The 17,014-nt window shown below is 33.3% G+C and overlaps 1 protein-coding gene across 4 annotated transcripts in view; it reads right to left on the bottom strand.

Moving 5' to 3' along the window:
* The window catches only part of PTBP2 (polypyrimidine tract binding protein 2), a 114,642-nt gene that overhangs the window by 64,021 nt on the left and 33,607 nt on the right, over positions 1-17,014 (bottom strand). For all 4 annotated transcript variants that reach the window (XM_074262753.1, XM_074262754.1, XM_074262755.1 and 1 more), the window contains exon 3: positions 3,810-3,885. In XM_074262753.1, coding sequence (XP_074118854.1) covers positions 3,810-3,885 — 76 coding nt within the window. The remainder of the gene's footprint in view (positions 1-3,809; positions 3,886-17,014) is intronic.

Genomic DNA, 17,014 nt, shown 5'->3' with positions numbered 1-17,014 from the left:
AGTGGCATAATTAAACTTGCTCTTAAGGAAAATAATGGCAGCTATTGTAATAATGACAAGAAGGGCCTTAAAGGAGACTATTTCACGTGAGAGGAGAAGAGAGTCTAAATAAAAATGGTGCCTGATTGAGTACAATTCAGGAAAAGATATGACAAATGTTATAGAGAAAAGGTAAGATTTGATAAGTCACTGAAATCATGTATGGTGAAGGAGAGTGGGGAGTCAAGGTTAACTAACAACAAAACTGCTTTTGTGGACAATTATAAGAATGGTGGTGCCCTCCTCAAAAATAGGGAAGTTAGGAAAAGGGGTTAATCTGGAGGAAAAAGAGTAAATCCAATTTTATTCATGTTGAGTTTAAGATCCAATGTTTTTTATGTAATATAAACAACTGGAGATGCACAAGTAGTTCAGGAATAAAAAGTATTAACAGATTACTATGTACAAATAAGCAAGACAGTTCCTTTTTTTAAGGACTTACATTCTAATAACAGGTTTTGGAGAATATGCCTCTGTCCTTTGAGTGGAAGATTGTCAGTAGCTGGTGTTAGTGGAATCAGGGATGGATATGTGCCTTTTCCACAAGAACTATTATTCTCTTGGATAAATTGTGGGAACTTAAAGCAGACTTCATTTGAATATATAAAACTGTTAATAATCTATGTAGAGATAATAATTAAGCAAACTTTTAATAATATACAAAGGGCTATTAATTAAACTCGTAGGAGTTAATGAGGTCATGGCCTGAGCAAATGTAAGGAGAAAATGAAATAGGACCCAGGATGGGGCCTTGAGGTATAATTAAGAGAATACTATGAAACACAAACCAGGTAGAATATGAATTACTGGGAAAAAAAATAGAGAAAGGTACAAGAAGCATTAAGATCAACAATGTCATGATAATCCAAAAGATAGAATATCCACAAAAAGGTAATCAACACTATCAAATGCTGCAGTTTAGGAAGAATAAGGATTGAGCATAGAAAATTAGGAGATGACTGCTAGCTTTAGAAAGAGCAGTTTTAGTAGAGTAATGAAGTCTCAAACCAGACTGCAAAGATTTAATTAGTGAGAAAAGGTGAAGGTAACAGATGTAGATAAATTTTTCTAGGCGTTTGACCATAAAAAGAAAAAAATATCTGATGAAAGCTTAAAGAACAGTTGAGGCTAATGCGAGTTTTTTCCAGGATAAAGAAACATAGGTCTGATTGTGTCACCATCCTTGAACACCACTCAATAAATTTCAGGGCTTCCTTATTACCTTCATGATCAAATATAGAATGCTAGGGTACCTTTTGTGTGTTGTCTTCCCTACTTAGATAAGCTCCTCAAATGCAATTTTTTTAAACCTTTGCATCTCCATGCTTTGCAGACTAATGAGGGCAGGGACTTTTTTTTGTTGTTTTTTTTTCCCCCCCCTTATTTATATTTTCAATGTTTGGCAAAGTACCTGGCTCAATACATGCTAATTGAATAAATCCCAAACATCTTTATTTCACACCTGATCCTTCTAGACCTCACTACAGCTTCCAGGACTGCTAGCCAGTATCACCTTTTGGACATTATACTCCATGTATTTTCATGACATAATTCTATTTTCTTCCTACATGTCTGACATGTTAATCTCAATATCACACACTAGGTCAATATCTACACTTAGCCCATTTGTGGATATGTTTCAAGGTTCTGTCTAGGGTACTCTATACTCCTTTTGTTAGTGATGCCACCAATCAAGTAAAATCCAATACCTCTTTATTCCATGCTCCAAACAGCTATATGTATTTTTCTATAGCACAGCTCTTATAGAACATCACTCTTTTTCAAGGAATTTTAGGACAACTTAATGTTTCCAAACAAAATGTAAATTTCTTTGTATTTAGTCTTTAAAGTGTTTCACATTTGACCTAACTTTCCAGGTTTATTTTATATTAATCTCTAACGTATTCTTTCCATGCAGCCAAAGTGGACTACTTGGGGCTCACTATTCATGATATTCCATTTCCCAGTTCCATAACTTTGCATAGATTTTCCCTTATAATTGAAATCTGTTTTTTCCTCATTTGTTTCACAAAAATCCAAATAACATTTAAGACTTGACTTCAGATTCCATTTCTTATAGTGGCCTATTGGCCACTACAAATATCTCTAGTTGCTAAAATTTTATGCACATTTTGAATCCCCCAGTTAAATATAAACTTCCTAACAGTCTCATGTTTTGATTTTGTATGACTACCCTGAAGAGTACTTTGCACATACTTTTGATAAATGTTAACTGAACTCTAACATATATCATCATTTCTGCCATTTATATTCCCCCTTTCTTTATTTAAAAAAAAAAAAAACAAAAAACCATTGACCAAGTAAAAACTCAATTCATAGACAGGATTTTAAAAAAGCATTTATTAAAAGCTTCCTATGAACCTAATCAAAAACAGTGATGAATAGAGTGATCTCAGAAACAGGAGGACCTGAGTTCTTGCCCCACTTTTAACACATAGTCCTGGCAAAGTTACTTAATCTCTCAAACCATAAGACAATGCTTTAGGGGGAAAAACTCCATAGACTACTGATGCATTGCTAATCTGCATCAACAGAAGAAAGAGCCAGAGTTCACAGTGGTGAAATCCAAATGTCACATGTTTCCCCACACCAATAAAAACAGGACTAGCTAGAGGCATTCATAGAGGCATTCCTGTACCCAGGAAGAAGATAATCTGATTACATCAAAACAAGCAATTAAAGAATATTAGTCAGTATATTCCAAATGCTTATTACTGGTATAGTAGAGATAAATGTTCTTCATTAGATAAAGTACAGACTTCATTAGATGAGTACAGACTGAAGTTTCTACTTATTCCAATTTATGTTAAGGGCTAAGCAGTGAACACACGAAGGTACAAAAAAAGAGTTCAGTGAATTATTAAAAACATTATATTATTTGGGTGACACACAAAAAATACGCAAATTAATAAAGAACAAGGAAAATTGAAAAGGCAGAAAACACGAATAGAAAGGACCAAGTAAAATTACATAGAGGATGTAAACCCTGAACTAATATATGAAGGAAAACAAGTTTTCTTAGTCTCTGACAGGAAAATTAAGGAATCATTTCAGGGAAGAAAATATTATAATGGCCAATGGTTCTAAGTTATAAAATCACCTAGTAGTCCAGTTCAGACAGAATGCAATTTGTGAAGAAGCAATATCCAGTAAGACTGGGGGGGAGGGGGAGCAGAGGGGAGAGCAGAGTGTAGAGGACCTAAAATGTCTATTAAAATTTACATTTTATCCTTTTGGCAATGCCTATCAGTAAAATTATTTAAGCAGAAGAGTGGAAATGGTGATAACTGTGCTTTAGAAAGATAGTGAGATATGTGATATGTGTGAGAGATTAAACAGAGAAGGAAGAACTCTGAAGCAGGTGGGCCAATTAAGAAGCTATTAGAAAAGTATAGGTGAAACATGGTGGTTCTGAAAGTAGAGAAGAGAACATAGAAGAGAAACTATACAATTAAGTTAAAAAATGAAATCTCAGCTGGGTCTTTAAGTCTTTCTTATCATTATGGTCAAATATTTTAAGAACTACTAATTAATCCTAAATCTTTCTAAGCATTATGGTAACATATTTTAAGAACTACTTTTCAATGACTACCACATTCAATAGTTTGTTTTCATGACACACATTCAAATGCAATTTGGCTAAAATGTTGTAAATTTTAGAACAAATTATACTGATAGTTCTTGAATAGTTTGAATTTCAGTTCCCACTAAAAAGCAATCATGAAAGTGAGTAATATTTTATCACTTACCAGTAACTACCATGCTGCTCATATTAGAGTTTGGGCTACTGAGTACACTGCCTGAAAGAAGTTCGTCAGATCCTCTCTATAATGGGGAAAAAAAGAGAGACAGATTTTGGTATAAATCATCTTTACATTTAAGATGTTAATTAAAACTCTTACAAACAAAATTTTCATTGGGATTTACTTCAATCTTTAATCTCAGCACAGAATTGGTAAATTTTTTTTTTTTTTAAATTCCAATCCTTTTCTTCACATCTCTCTATAAAGTTACCGGAAATGCTTTTTTGCCTTTCACCTTTTCTTCACATCTCTCTATAAAGTTACCAGAAATGACTTTTTGCCTTTCACCTTTTCTTCATATCTCTTTACAAAGTTACTGGAAATGCCTTTTGCCTTTCACCTTTTCTTCATATCTCTCTACAACAGGGGTCCTCAAACTTTTTAAATAGGGGGCCAGTTCTCTGTCCCTCAGACTGTTGGAGGTCCAGACTATAGTAAAAACAAAAACTCACACTCTGCCTCCGCCCCTTAGCCCATTTGCAGGCAGCATAAACATCCTCAGTGGGCCGCATCTGGCCTGCGAGCCATAGTTTGAGAACCCCTGCTCTACAAAGTTATCAAAGTTGCTTTTGTCTTATTTCTCTTTTTGTTCTCATGCCAACCTTTTATTTTTCCCCATGCAAACATTTATATATAAGATCTGCTTAAAAAACATAAAAAGTATTTTCAGCTCATGATCTAAAGGCTTTAGGGAGGAGCTCCTATAGTCCTTGCCAACAGAAGTAAGAACAAGATTTTCCACTGAAAGCATAATATATTTGGACCCTGCAAAATCCTTTCCACAGAAACGCCAATATTTCACTCAAAGTTTTTAGAAAATTCATGTAGGTAACTAGTGCTAGAAATTCATATTAGAAAATGCATTTTAATATTTTAAGTCATATAAAAATCAAATAAGTCAATAAAATAATTAAAATAAAATGAATATTTTGTCACAGAAAAGACATAGTAGGAATAAACATTCTAGAGGCAAAATCCATGTCGACTTAGCAGCTGTACCTAGCAGGAATCTGGATGAATTGGGAATAGAGAAGACCTAAATCCAAATCCCCCCCCTTAATTATTACTTAACTGTATATGTGTCAAACTTCCTAACCCTTAGTTTATTCTGTTATGCCAAGTTCTCAGTTTCTCTAATTATCCAGACCCAGTCCTGAAACAATTTCTCGGCTCAGTCTAACAAAACTTCCTCTCCCTCTTTTATCAGAATATTTGATAAGGATAAAAGATCTTATCTTTTAGAATATTAGAATGCCTCTCCCCACCCAAGCTACCAGAAAGTCAGATACCACCTTATCAAGATGCCTCTCTCCCCAAGTCCAGAGTGCCTCCCCCTATTATGTCATCTCATCTCTGGAGGCTCACCTCACCCAGAGTCCCATTCCAGCTCTCAGCACCCTGACTCCGCCCCTGCCTCAATTTACCCCTAAGTCTGAGTCATGTGTATATAGGTCATAGAGAACTCACATTGTTGGCTGGATTCTTGGAGATGATAGTCTCAGTCTTGGGACCAAATCATGGATCCATTTGGCCCTAGTAAATCTCTCCCATTTAATAAATTATTAAACTCTCTAATCTCTATCTTGCCTCAGTTTCTCCAGCATTATACTGTAAAATAGATTTTAAAATATCTATAACACCAACCTCATCAAGCTATTGAGAGTCCCAAATGAAATACTATCTGCAAAATTTGCAAATTTTAAAGACTTTCTATAAATGTCAATTATCATTGTTACAACATAGTTTTTTCATTCATAATAATGAATATTTTGAGAAGAAAATGATTCAAAGTTATTTATATACAGATCTTCCAAAATCCTAATCCAGTGATTCTTCATGGTATTGTCATGCTGAAATGGCTTTCAATGTTGTTCTGATAACAGATTGCCTCTAATGAGCAAAGACTAGGCCAGTTAGGTAGAGAAAAAAAGGTTCATTTATAGTCTGGTTGCCAGAAAGTTAATAAATTCTTTGGCCTTTATAAAGAAAAAATGTAAAACGGTCTGTATCATAGGAGGGTTATGGAAAATCTGACAGCAGAAGGTGCTACAAATTGTAGTTTTTAAATTGTTAGTATTCCAATGTGAGATCCTGGAGCAATAACCAACAAGTAGTACTATATAATAGAATTATATAAATATTTACATCCTTATGAAACCAAGAAAATGGAATAGACTAGTAAGTTTTGCTAAGTTAAAGGATAGACTATATAAAAGGTAAATTGCAGCTAAATTAATCATGAGACTAATAAAAGTAGTTTAAAAGGCTGATTTAAACTTAAATATAATGAATCTCTCATACATACACATACAGAGGTTATCTTTGTTTTATCTTTCAAGAACACTTAAATGATTTTTACATATGGATGAGAACCAATTTGTTGGAAGAGAACCCTTATGTAGACATTTCATTCTATCCAATCAAATGGTTTTTCAAAATCAATGAACTGGCATAGTGGTATCTTAAATACTCTTTCTATCCTTCAATCAACTGTGTCATGGATGAGGTTCCTTGTGATACAATGCTTGCAAAAGAAAGCCTGCCCACTTACATCCAGCTGCTATCCTCAAGTCTATGAAACTGGCAAAAAGAGGACCATCCAATCTATTCATAGAAAGGTTAAAAACAAATGGCTAGTGATTTAAAGAAGAAGTGTTTTGTTTTGGTAACACATGAAACAAAAAATAGTGAGTGTTTCTTAATCCTGTCTTGACCCCCTTTTTGCTTCTTCAATGACAGTGGTGGAAATAGGAACAGAGCACTAAAAATTATAAAGGTTTTCATATCATCCATAAACTTTAACCTGGCTGTTCATACACAATGAGATTCTTGTCCAATAAGACTAAGTGGTCACCATCCTCAAGGAACAGAATAAAAATTCTCACCACTAAGAAAAAAAGAAAATTACATTTAAAAATAAGGATGGCACATAGGCACTCCTCTCAGGACAAAGAACAGTATTACCAAAGAAGATTTTATCATATATCAGGCAACACCAAGTGATTTTTTATTAGGAAATTTGGTCATCTCATACCACAGAGCTTGTAACAAGTGTTTAAAAAAAAAAAAAAAAACTACCATGAAAAGATGGCAACTTATGTGCCATGTTGTGGAGAGCAATCTAACTTTTACAAAAAACTCAATATGACTCTCCAAATTAAATGAATATATATTATGTACCTTTAATACAGCAGTATGAAATAGTGGGCAGCTAGGTGGCAAAGTGGATAAATTGCCAAGCCTGGAGTCAGGAAAACGAGTTCAAATACAGATTTGTACATTTACTACCTGTGTGACCCTGGGTAAGTCACTTAGCTGCCTCGACTTGTCGTCTGAAATAATATGGGAAAGGAAATGGCAAAGCACTCTAGTATCTTTGTCAAGAAAACCCCAAATAGAGTCAAGAGTCAGACTTGACTGAAACAACTGAACAAGGAAAAGGGAAAGACAGTGAGAAATATATTGGAAAGGATGGAAAGTAGCAAAATAAGAGACAGACCAAAGATGTAAAGCCTGCATAAGTTGTCTCAGGTTTTTATATAATGAGTATTTTCTTTAAAGTAAGCAAAAAAGTAGCTATTACAGATGAGTAAAAAAAAGAGTCAATTTACAATAACATAAACTAAGTATTAATTGGCAGTTCTTTAAGGAATTTATTCACGGTTTTATACTAGTTAACCATTGGAGCAAAGTTCTTCATCTTAGGTATTTATTTGTTTTCTGTAACTGGGAAATTGAACTTTTGTTGACTTATGAAATGCTTATTTATGATTGAATCTGTGATTTCATGTGTGAATGAAACTTTCAGTGCACAATTTCTTCTATCAGTAAGATCAACTATTCAATTTAAGAGTCTCAGAGAACTGCCTGAGGCAATGAGAGTTTTAGTGACTTGTCTTGGATCTCATAAGCATTGTGTCAGAGGCAAAGCTTGAACTCAAGTCTTTCACTCTGAGGCTTAAATGCTCTCTTAAAGCAGCATGCCATGAGTATATGGATACATTGCATCAATGTAGGCTATTTGCTCATTGTCAAAAATCAAAAATACCTATTTGTTTCTCCTTTTATAAAGAAATTTCTCTTTAATGCAACATGTTTTATTTTACTTTTTTTATTAGAGTTTTTTAATTTTCAAAAGATATGCATAATTTTTCAACATTAACCTTTGTAAAACCCTGTGTTCCAATTTTCCCCCTTCCTTAGATAACAAGCAATCAAATATATGTTAAAAATGGTAAGAATCTATTAAGTCCAATAAAAAAGGCAACATATTTTAATACATTTTGCAAATGTCATGATATTTTTGACAAGAGTTAGTATTTTTCCAAATATAAAGAGAAAAAAATGCAAATATGTATGTACATGTACACGCACACAGAGTAAAATAAAAGATAGTTTAAGAGCGCACAAAGTTGAAAAGATCAGGAAAGGCTGCATGTAAAAAGTGATTATTTGAGCTGTGTTTTGAAATACGTTAGACCAAGAAGTGATAGAACAGTAAGTAATGATTATCACAATGCAAACAGAATGGGGGGGGGGAACCCTTAAAGCAGTGTAATTATAATAACCCAACTTGTCCTCTGACAAGAGTTGAGAACTTGACCAGGAAATCCCAAAACTCTGAAAAATCCTTCAAAGAGAAAACCTCCTTGGACTCTGCCTCAGGGAGGGGACTCTACCCCAAGCACAAATAGTTTCATCTTTGTTATCTGGCTCAGCCCTGAAACCCATAGAATTCAATTCAAATTCTAATTCTGGTTGAAACCCAGCCAGAAGCTAACCTGGGACTCTACCCATGGCCCCCTTTAGTTAAATCTCTCATTATAAAAGAGCCAAGCTGGAGTCCTCTCTTTGCAGAGGTCCCAAACATGGCAGCCTTACGCCTGCCATGCCAAGGATCTCTGTCCACTGGACCCCTGGTTCCAGTGCCCTTTTATCTTTACCTTCAACTTTACTAACTAGACTTTACTTCCAAACCCCATAATAAACCTCTTTTATCAATCTAGGTTTTTGGGTCTGTAAAGTACTTTACAGAGGACTCTTGTATCGCTACTAGACCTCATTTAATTCTGTATCCTTGTGCTAAATCCAAAGGGGTTGCAGGAGAGTTCTATTTGACTCCCTATATCCCAAACCTGCCACTAGACCTCAAACTCTAATTTCATTTGGGTATCCCAATTCTAAACCTCATCAAACTGACCTATTATATCCTAGGGCTTTTCCTGCTTTTGCAATTTTGGAGCATGGGAAACACCAACAAACTTGGCTGGTATGTTCGTTAGTTTTGAAGTATTGCTTTCTTTCTTTCTTTCTTTTTTTTTTTTTTTTCCCTTTTTGTTACAAAAGATAGCTCACTGGGTAAAAGCCAGGAGAAGAAAATCTCAGAAACAAAAGACATTTAGAAAGCAAAGATAACTTAAAATTAAGACTGAAAAGAAAACACATATTAAGGGTAAAAAGATGCCCTTACTTCTTTCAGAATGTTTTGAGCAAAAGAATGAAAACAACTTTTTTTTTCATTTCTTTTTCCTTTTTTAGTTTCCCCAAATATGTTCAATCATTTTTAGTTAAGAAAAAAACTTTTTTCCAAAATATTCTAAAATGCAATGATGAAATGTAAAATATGCTAATTTTTGCATACCTAGTATCTCAATAAAAAGATTTAATAAAATGATTAGCATCATACCTAAATTTTATGTAATGTCTTAGATTTCATTTTAGGTTTGTCAATTCCCATTCCCATTCCTCAAGCAGATAACACAACAGAGAATGGCCACTTTTCACAGCACTGCTTTTCAATGAGAATTAATTCTAATATTTCTCATGATTAAAACAATAAGTATTTAAGCTACATTCCAATGAACTTAAGCTAATGATATTTAAGACGCTATTGCCCATGCAACTCTTAATGAAACTGTAAGAGGAGAAAATGCAGGCTTCTCCAAACAAGTTTGTTATAAATTAGATTATTTGAGATAATTTTTTGAAAAAAAAAAAAAAAAAAAAAAAAAAAAAAAAAAACATCTTAAAACTGAGAGCATCAATACATGTAACTAGTTTTTCATTAAATTGTTCATTTTGGATTGCTGTTCCTCTTCAAAAATGTTAACACTCTTAAAAAATTAAGACCAAATGTGTTTTATATGCTTCCCTTACCACATTTATTTACTCAGGGCATTCTCTGTGCCTGAAATATCACCTACTCCATGCCCTCCCAATTTCAACTTACCCACCAATCTCAATTTCAGCCTCCTTATACTACTAACAATCCTTCAAAGCCAACCTCAAACAATTTTTTGCACATGGTAGGCATTCTGGTATGACATACTTCATATAACATAATGTATCCTTATCTCTTCTCCTTTTATTATTTTATTCTGTCTTTTCAGCATTCACAAAGCTACCATTTATTAAAATGTCTATGTAGAAATCACTGTGCTTGGTCCTAGAATATAAAAAAGTTTAAGCTATGCTCTTTTTTCATTATTATCATTTCAAAAGATCAGACTAAAAGAGTAAGAAGTTATATTGAAAGGTCCTTTGTAGTCAATGCATTCATTTTACAGATAAGGAAAACTGAAGTCCAGAAGAAGACTAAAGTGATTTGCCCAGGGCCATACATTCATTTAAGTGACAGAACTGGGACACCAACCTAGGTCCCCTGACTCTAAATACAAATCCTTTCCACTGCAGTGAAAGGAATATAGCACATAAATAAATGTTACACTATTGCATTTCCTCTTGGAAATTACTGTAATTTCAATAATTTTCATTATATTAAAAACTTGATCTTTACTCATGGCACAATACTATATTGTTTTTAAATAACACAACCTCTACAGCTGTTTCTCAAACACGCCACAAAAGTGCAATCTAAAACCAAACATATATAATTCTAAAATAACCTGTCATTTTTTATTACCTTTGCTTCACAGAATGACATCATTTCAAAGATCAAATGGATCACTAGAATAGTTTATTCCTAACTTTTTTTTTTTCCATTTTTAAGAATCCTTTCAATGATATTGCTGACAAGTGGTCATCTAGTTTCCATTTGAGAATCTCTAATATGGAAGAATTCAATACCATCTTAAAGCTGCCCTTTCCATTTTTGAAGAGTTCACATTGTAAAAGTTCCTATCAACCCTCCAACATTTCTGTCAGTTAGTTTGAAAATATGACAGCTGACATCTAGAATCATTTAGAACTCATATAACATATATGTTTAAATATATATGTGTGTGTGTGTGTGCATTCAAATATGTATTATTCTTTAGAAATCAGAATGATATGCTTTTAAATCAGATGCAAAGTAGCTCTATTAGCTGCACATTTCATCCTCCAAATAAGAAAAAAGAAAATATAAGTAAATCAGTAATTTATCTTCTTTAGGAATGATTAGGTAATGACAAGAATAATTACTGAATTAATGTTAATTCTAAAATATAGAAATCATGAAAAAAAAACTAGATAGTTTAATTTAAAGTAATTAAAATTTTCACCTCAAGACCAATGGGTAAAAAAACCAACTGACATTATTTGCAACTCAGAAATCATTACCATATGACAACTTTTCAACACTCTTAATAAAGGGAACATAGTGACCAATTAGGAGATGCAGGATGAAGTAAGGAAGGGGGGGAGTAGCATAACAGGAAAATAGGTAGAAAAGTTTTTTTTCCTGTCCTCCATCCCTAGCAACCTGCTCCATTATTCTTATGATTATCTTCCATTTACTCCATATGTAACTAAAAAAGCTAAAAATATTTGGGAGTGTAGCTAACAAAATAAACTCAGCAATTATTTGGATCAAACTGTATAATATTCTTTGTTCAAAAATAAAGTCAGTCCCTAAATATTTGTGTAAAAAAAAAATAAAACATTAACTGCTCATGAAGAGATGGAATCATTTACTCATTCATGAAGAGACTGAATCAATGTTATAAGTTATACTCTCTAAATTTTTACTTATTCATTACTGAACTACACATTAAATAATATTTTATACACCTAGGATACACCTAGGAAAAATAACAGAGTGCATATAAAAGTCAAGAATCTAAAATATGGTAATGACAAAAAGTAGAAAGGATTCCAACAGTATCAGATTTCCAATTCTATTATAAAGTAATAATCATTAAAATTATTTAGTACCAATTAGAAAAGATCAATCAGTAGAAAGAATTGGATACACAACATATAGAAACAGAGTAGCATAATATTCAGAAAACCAAAACACTATACAATTACTGGAGAAGTAATCGCTTTGGGAAAATGAAAAGCATTCTGACCGAAATTAGATTAGACCAAAATTTAAAATATTTTTCTGTATATGTCCTATATGTAAATAGTTAATCATATACTGTTCCCTCCATTATAATGTTTTGTTGGACAATGTTTTCCCCATTACAGCACAATGTCTGGGCACATAATTAAGTGCTTAATAAAATATTGCTGACAGACTGGCTGATTATAGTAGCTCTAAAAAGGCCTTTTCCAGATCAAAACCAGTAATTATAAGGGAAGCAATGTCGAAAAGACAACTTAAAAGACCAGAAACAACCTGTAGTGGGGGCAATTATTTCAAAGGTAAAATGACAGAACCAAACAGCACAGATTCTGAGTGAGAAAACATTATTAAAAAGCTAGTTAGCTATGAAGAGGCAAGACAATGGCGGGGAGGGGGGGCGGCGGCAGGAGAAGCCTCCCCAAGCTTGTGCATGTACAGAGGAAAGAGATAAAAGTATGATATAACTCAATAACCCTTTAAGGCAAAGGATACAACTACTAGGGAAGTATCTTTTCAATGAGTTTGACTTACTACAGTCTTGGCATACAACCACAATAGAACTCAATCTCTAGCTATCTTTGCTACCAGAGAGCATTCAGAATCATGAAAGATTTTAAGCTTCAGGAGCCACAGACTGTAGAAGGCCCATACTAGACAAATTCATCAGAGATACTAGATCTCAGAGAACTAAAGGTAAAGAATGTTCTCATTTCAGAGGCAGAGAAAGGAAGTGAGAGTTTGCTCCTCCTACAGAATATGAAACTGAAAACATCAGAAATAATTAACCTGTTTCAATTAGTTTGAAAATATGACAGCTGACATCTAGAATCATTTAGAGAACTCGTATAACATATTATATGTTACAAATTCAAGCTCAGAGCATAAATCCATTTTTACAAAATGAAATCTACTTTATCACTGACTTATCTTTTTCAGTACTCTGGCCAAGAGCCTCATTTTGCCAGTTATCTGTTATTCTCATTTCTTTCTTGTTCTTAGGAATCCTCTGGTGACCCAAAATCTTCAGAGTTGACCAACAGTTGCTTTCCCATTTTACCTTAATCTTCCTTTCTAATCATATATTCAAAACTCTCATTCCCTAAATACTACTACTAATTAAGTCAAAAAAGGGTCTAATCACCCATGTAAAACACCAGTAACAAGTAGTTTATGTGCCTGAATACTTCCAGTAACTGAGAACTCAATATGTAGAATATAGCATATTTAGATTGACATTTTATCTTTCTATTTGAAACCCCAAACTTAGGACAGTGATTCGAATAAAGTAAGCATTTAACAAATGCTTTTTTTATTCTTCCTTATATCAAATCAAAAAGCTGCATCCCTATTAACTTCTAACCACTGTAATTACTCCCACCGTCAAGAGCTACAAAGTTTATTTCCTCTTCCAAATGACAGTCCTTCAATATTTGAAGATAGCTCTAATGTCTCCTCCAAGACTTCTCCTTCAGATAAGGAGCTCCAGTTTCCTCAACTGTTACCCTATGACAAGGTTTTTCAGATCTGTCATCATTCTCTACCTTTTCTTGATATACTTCATCTTATCAATTTCTTTCTTAAAACCCAGTGCCCAGAATTGGACATAGCATTATAGCTGTCTGGACTGACCAAAACAAAATACGTCATCCATAAACTATACTTCTACACATGCAACTTCTAGTCATTTATCCTTGAGTTTATGCTGAAGTAAAAAAAAAAAGAAAGAAAAAAAAAAAGAAAGCATGTTTTTTGTTATTTTTTAAAATTTCTTTTAATATGAAGTGCCATAAAAATCAGTCTTCTTCATTCTATCCTTACAAGCGAGTCTTCTAAATTCAGGACTTAACATATTTATGATCATTAATGCTTCTTAATTTCAGATCAGAATTATATCCCCCATCAAATTTAGCAGTTTACATTTAAATTCCAGGTCTACGTAAATGTTTTGTTGATACGCTTAATTACCTTATATATAGGGAATTTATAAAAGTATAACATTAAAGAACATTTAAAAAAAACCTTTTAAGTCAAAACAATATCTACCCCATGTTAAGTGTGAATATGTAGTTTTGGAAAGAGTAGAGTTATGCTAAAGCAGGGATAATATTCACTATCAAAACAGTAAAGAGTAACTACAGAAGATAGAAAAAATATAATTGAGTTTTTATTATTTGCAAGCTGAAAGTTCTCTGAACATCAGGAATACATTTACTTAAAAGCACAAAAAAATTTTTCTAGAGAAAATCAAGTTCCTGTTGGAATTGCTATTTTATTGTGAATTATCTGTGCTTTGTGAATTTTACTCTAGTGAACTCAAGGCACTAAAAACAACTTTTCTACTCTTCAAACCATCCTTTTTCCACAAAGTACTATATCAAAGCATAACTTAAAATTAGGTATTTAAAATGAAAAGACATCTTTACACAGCAAGGACCTAGTAAAATTACCTTTATCAAGTAATAAGTAGAGTATCAGCATAAATGAGTAATTACATTTTCATTTATATTTATGAAAATAAGAGGAAAAAAGCTTATGCTTCAGAGCTTACGAGCTGCTTGAGATTTTATCTCAAAGTATAAATCTAACAATATGCTATTTTTAGAAGCCAAGAATATTTCTTGAAAAAATAAAAGAAAATGTACATATTATTTTCAAAATATCCTATATGAATATCATCCAATAGTATTATTATCAATTTAATTTCCATCTACCAAGAGTTTTTTTAACCCAATAAACGGGAACTGAAAAACCATTTTTTTTAAAAGGAGAAAACAATTTTTTATAAACAACTTTCCCATGTTGCATAAAGATTCTTCTTTCCGAATTCTGAAAGTAAAGGATATGCTAAGGACATGAAAGTAAGAAAAATTCTTAACAGTAATAATCATTAATGAAAATCTGATGAATTGGGAAGAGTAGGAACAATGCTACATGACACATTATATTACCTACAATGGAAAGAATACCACAGCACTGGAGTCCAAAGAAATGGGTTTTGATAATCACTAAATCTTAGACTTGAAAGGAACGCCAAAGGAAATCAACCCAACTTTCACCTAAACTAAAAATCTTCTATACAGTATCATTATAACTAATATTTACATACTGCTGTTAAGGACTGCCAGTGTTATACATACTTTACTTCATTTAATACAGGTACCTTGAGATACTACAGATATTACCATCTCCATTTTACAGATAAGGAAAATAAGGTTTTCAGATTCAGCTAAGTGTTTGTAATGTGATCCCAGGAATTACCGTAGTCAAATCTAGAATTCTATACACCCTGTTACAATTCCAACAAATAGTCATGCAATCTCTGCCTAGAGACTTTCAATCACAGGGAATCCATTACCTTTCAAGGAAGACTTCTCCAATAGTTTTCATGGCTAGAAAGGTTTCTCTGCTATAAGCAAAATTTGCCTCCATTTAATATTCATTCCTTGAGACATGCATAGTCAATCAGAAGAAACCATTCTTTTACATGAGAATTCTTTGCATCTGGAGTATAGTAATTACAATCCTCTAAATAAGAGTATAGTGATTACATCAGTCCTCTAAATAAGAACATAGTGATTACATTTGTCTTAATAAGTTCCTCTTCTCAGTTTCTTAGATTGATCTTTGTATAGTAGAATCACTGTCCTAGTAACCTCATTCTTTAATGGCTGTTCTACTTTATTAAGTCTTGAATAGATAATTAATGAAATTATGAAATAAGGGCAAGCACATCTAGTTTGGGGGTACTGGATGAGAAAAACCTAAGTGGCAGTAGAAAACAGGGAAGGAAATATTTAATAATAGAAGGTACAGAGATAAGTGGTGATGAGGGTACAAAAGAAAATGGCATGGGAAGGGGCAATGAGATGTTGAAGGAAGGAGTATTAAGAGGCAAAGATTATCAAATAACCATGTTGGGAGCACCAAGTGTCATGGACCTGAAGATGTTCAAAGGATAAGAGTTTGAAATCTCATTTTTAAAAGGATTGTGGGGAAAACAGACAAACTTCTACCTGTGCTACCCTGGAGTTATTAATTCATAAACATATCCAAATCATTTTAAAGTTATTGGTTAAACTTCAAAGTTGTCATCTCAGAGTCATCAAAACTTTTTTTAAATGTTTTGCTGGTCTGGAGTTGTGGAGGTCAGGATTTTGTCTGAAATTTATATAATACAGAATCAAAAACCTTGACAAGAACAACTTAAATGGCTCCCCCTGATTCAGCACATAATATCGGGATGTGAATTTTGATTAATATATAATTTGCAGATTATGTTCCTTTGGTCTTTGAGACAGTTTGTACATGCTTTCCAAGTTCCTTTTGGCATTTTATTTCCTATCATTGCTCTTTTAAGATGGCTACTTATAAACTTACTGATTTAGAAGGGGGTAAGGGGTGATTTCAGGGGCATCAGAAAAAGATACAATTTTGATGCAAATACTATCAATCCAATTTAAGTATGAGAAATCCCAGACAATTTCAAAATGAGCTGGTTTGGGGGGGGGGTGTTTGAGAGAGATAGTAGAAGAGAAAGGGGAGAGAGAGAGAAGGGAGGGGAAGGGAAAGGAGGAAAGGAAAGAGAAAGGAAGATGGGGAGGGGAAGAGAAGGGAGGAAGAGAAGAGAGAAGAGCTAGTGAACTGGTCCATAGCCAAGACCAAGCTTTTCTAATTTAGTCCCTTTCCACTTAACCTTTAATTGGCCAGAGTTCCTGATAGGTTCTAGAAACACCCTCTTTCCCACTTCACAGTGTATAAATTTGTGTAAATGCTCCCTCTGGGACAAGAAGATAATATACATGAGTCTCAGCAATAAATCATTGAGCCTGTCCAGTTTAAGCCAGTTTCTAGCCTAGACTGC

Source organism: Sminthopsis crassicaudata, chromosome 4 (genome assembly GCF_048593235.1).
Source record: "Sminthopsis crassicaudata isolate SCR6 chromosome 4, ASM4859323v1, whole genome shotgun sequence".
Taxonomy (NCBI): domain Eukaryota; kingdom Metazoa; phylum Chordata; class Mammalia; order Dasyuromorphia; family Dasyuridae; genus Sminthopsis; species Sminthopsis crassicaudata.
This window is presented reverse-complemented; position numbering and strand designations above follow the sequence as displayed.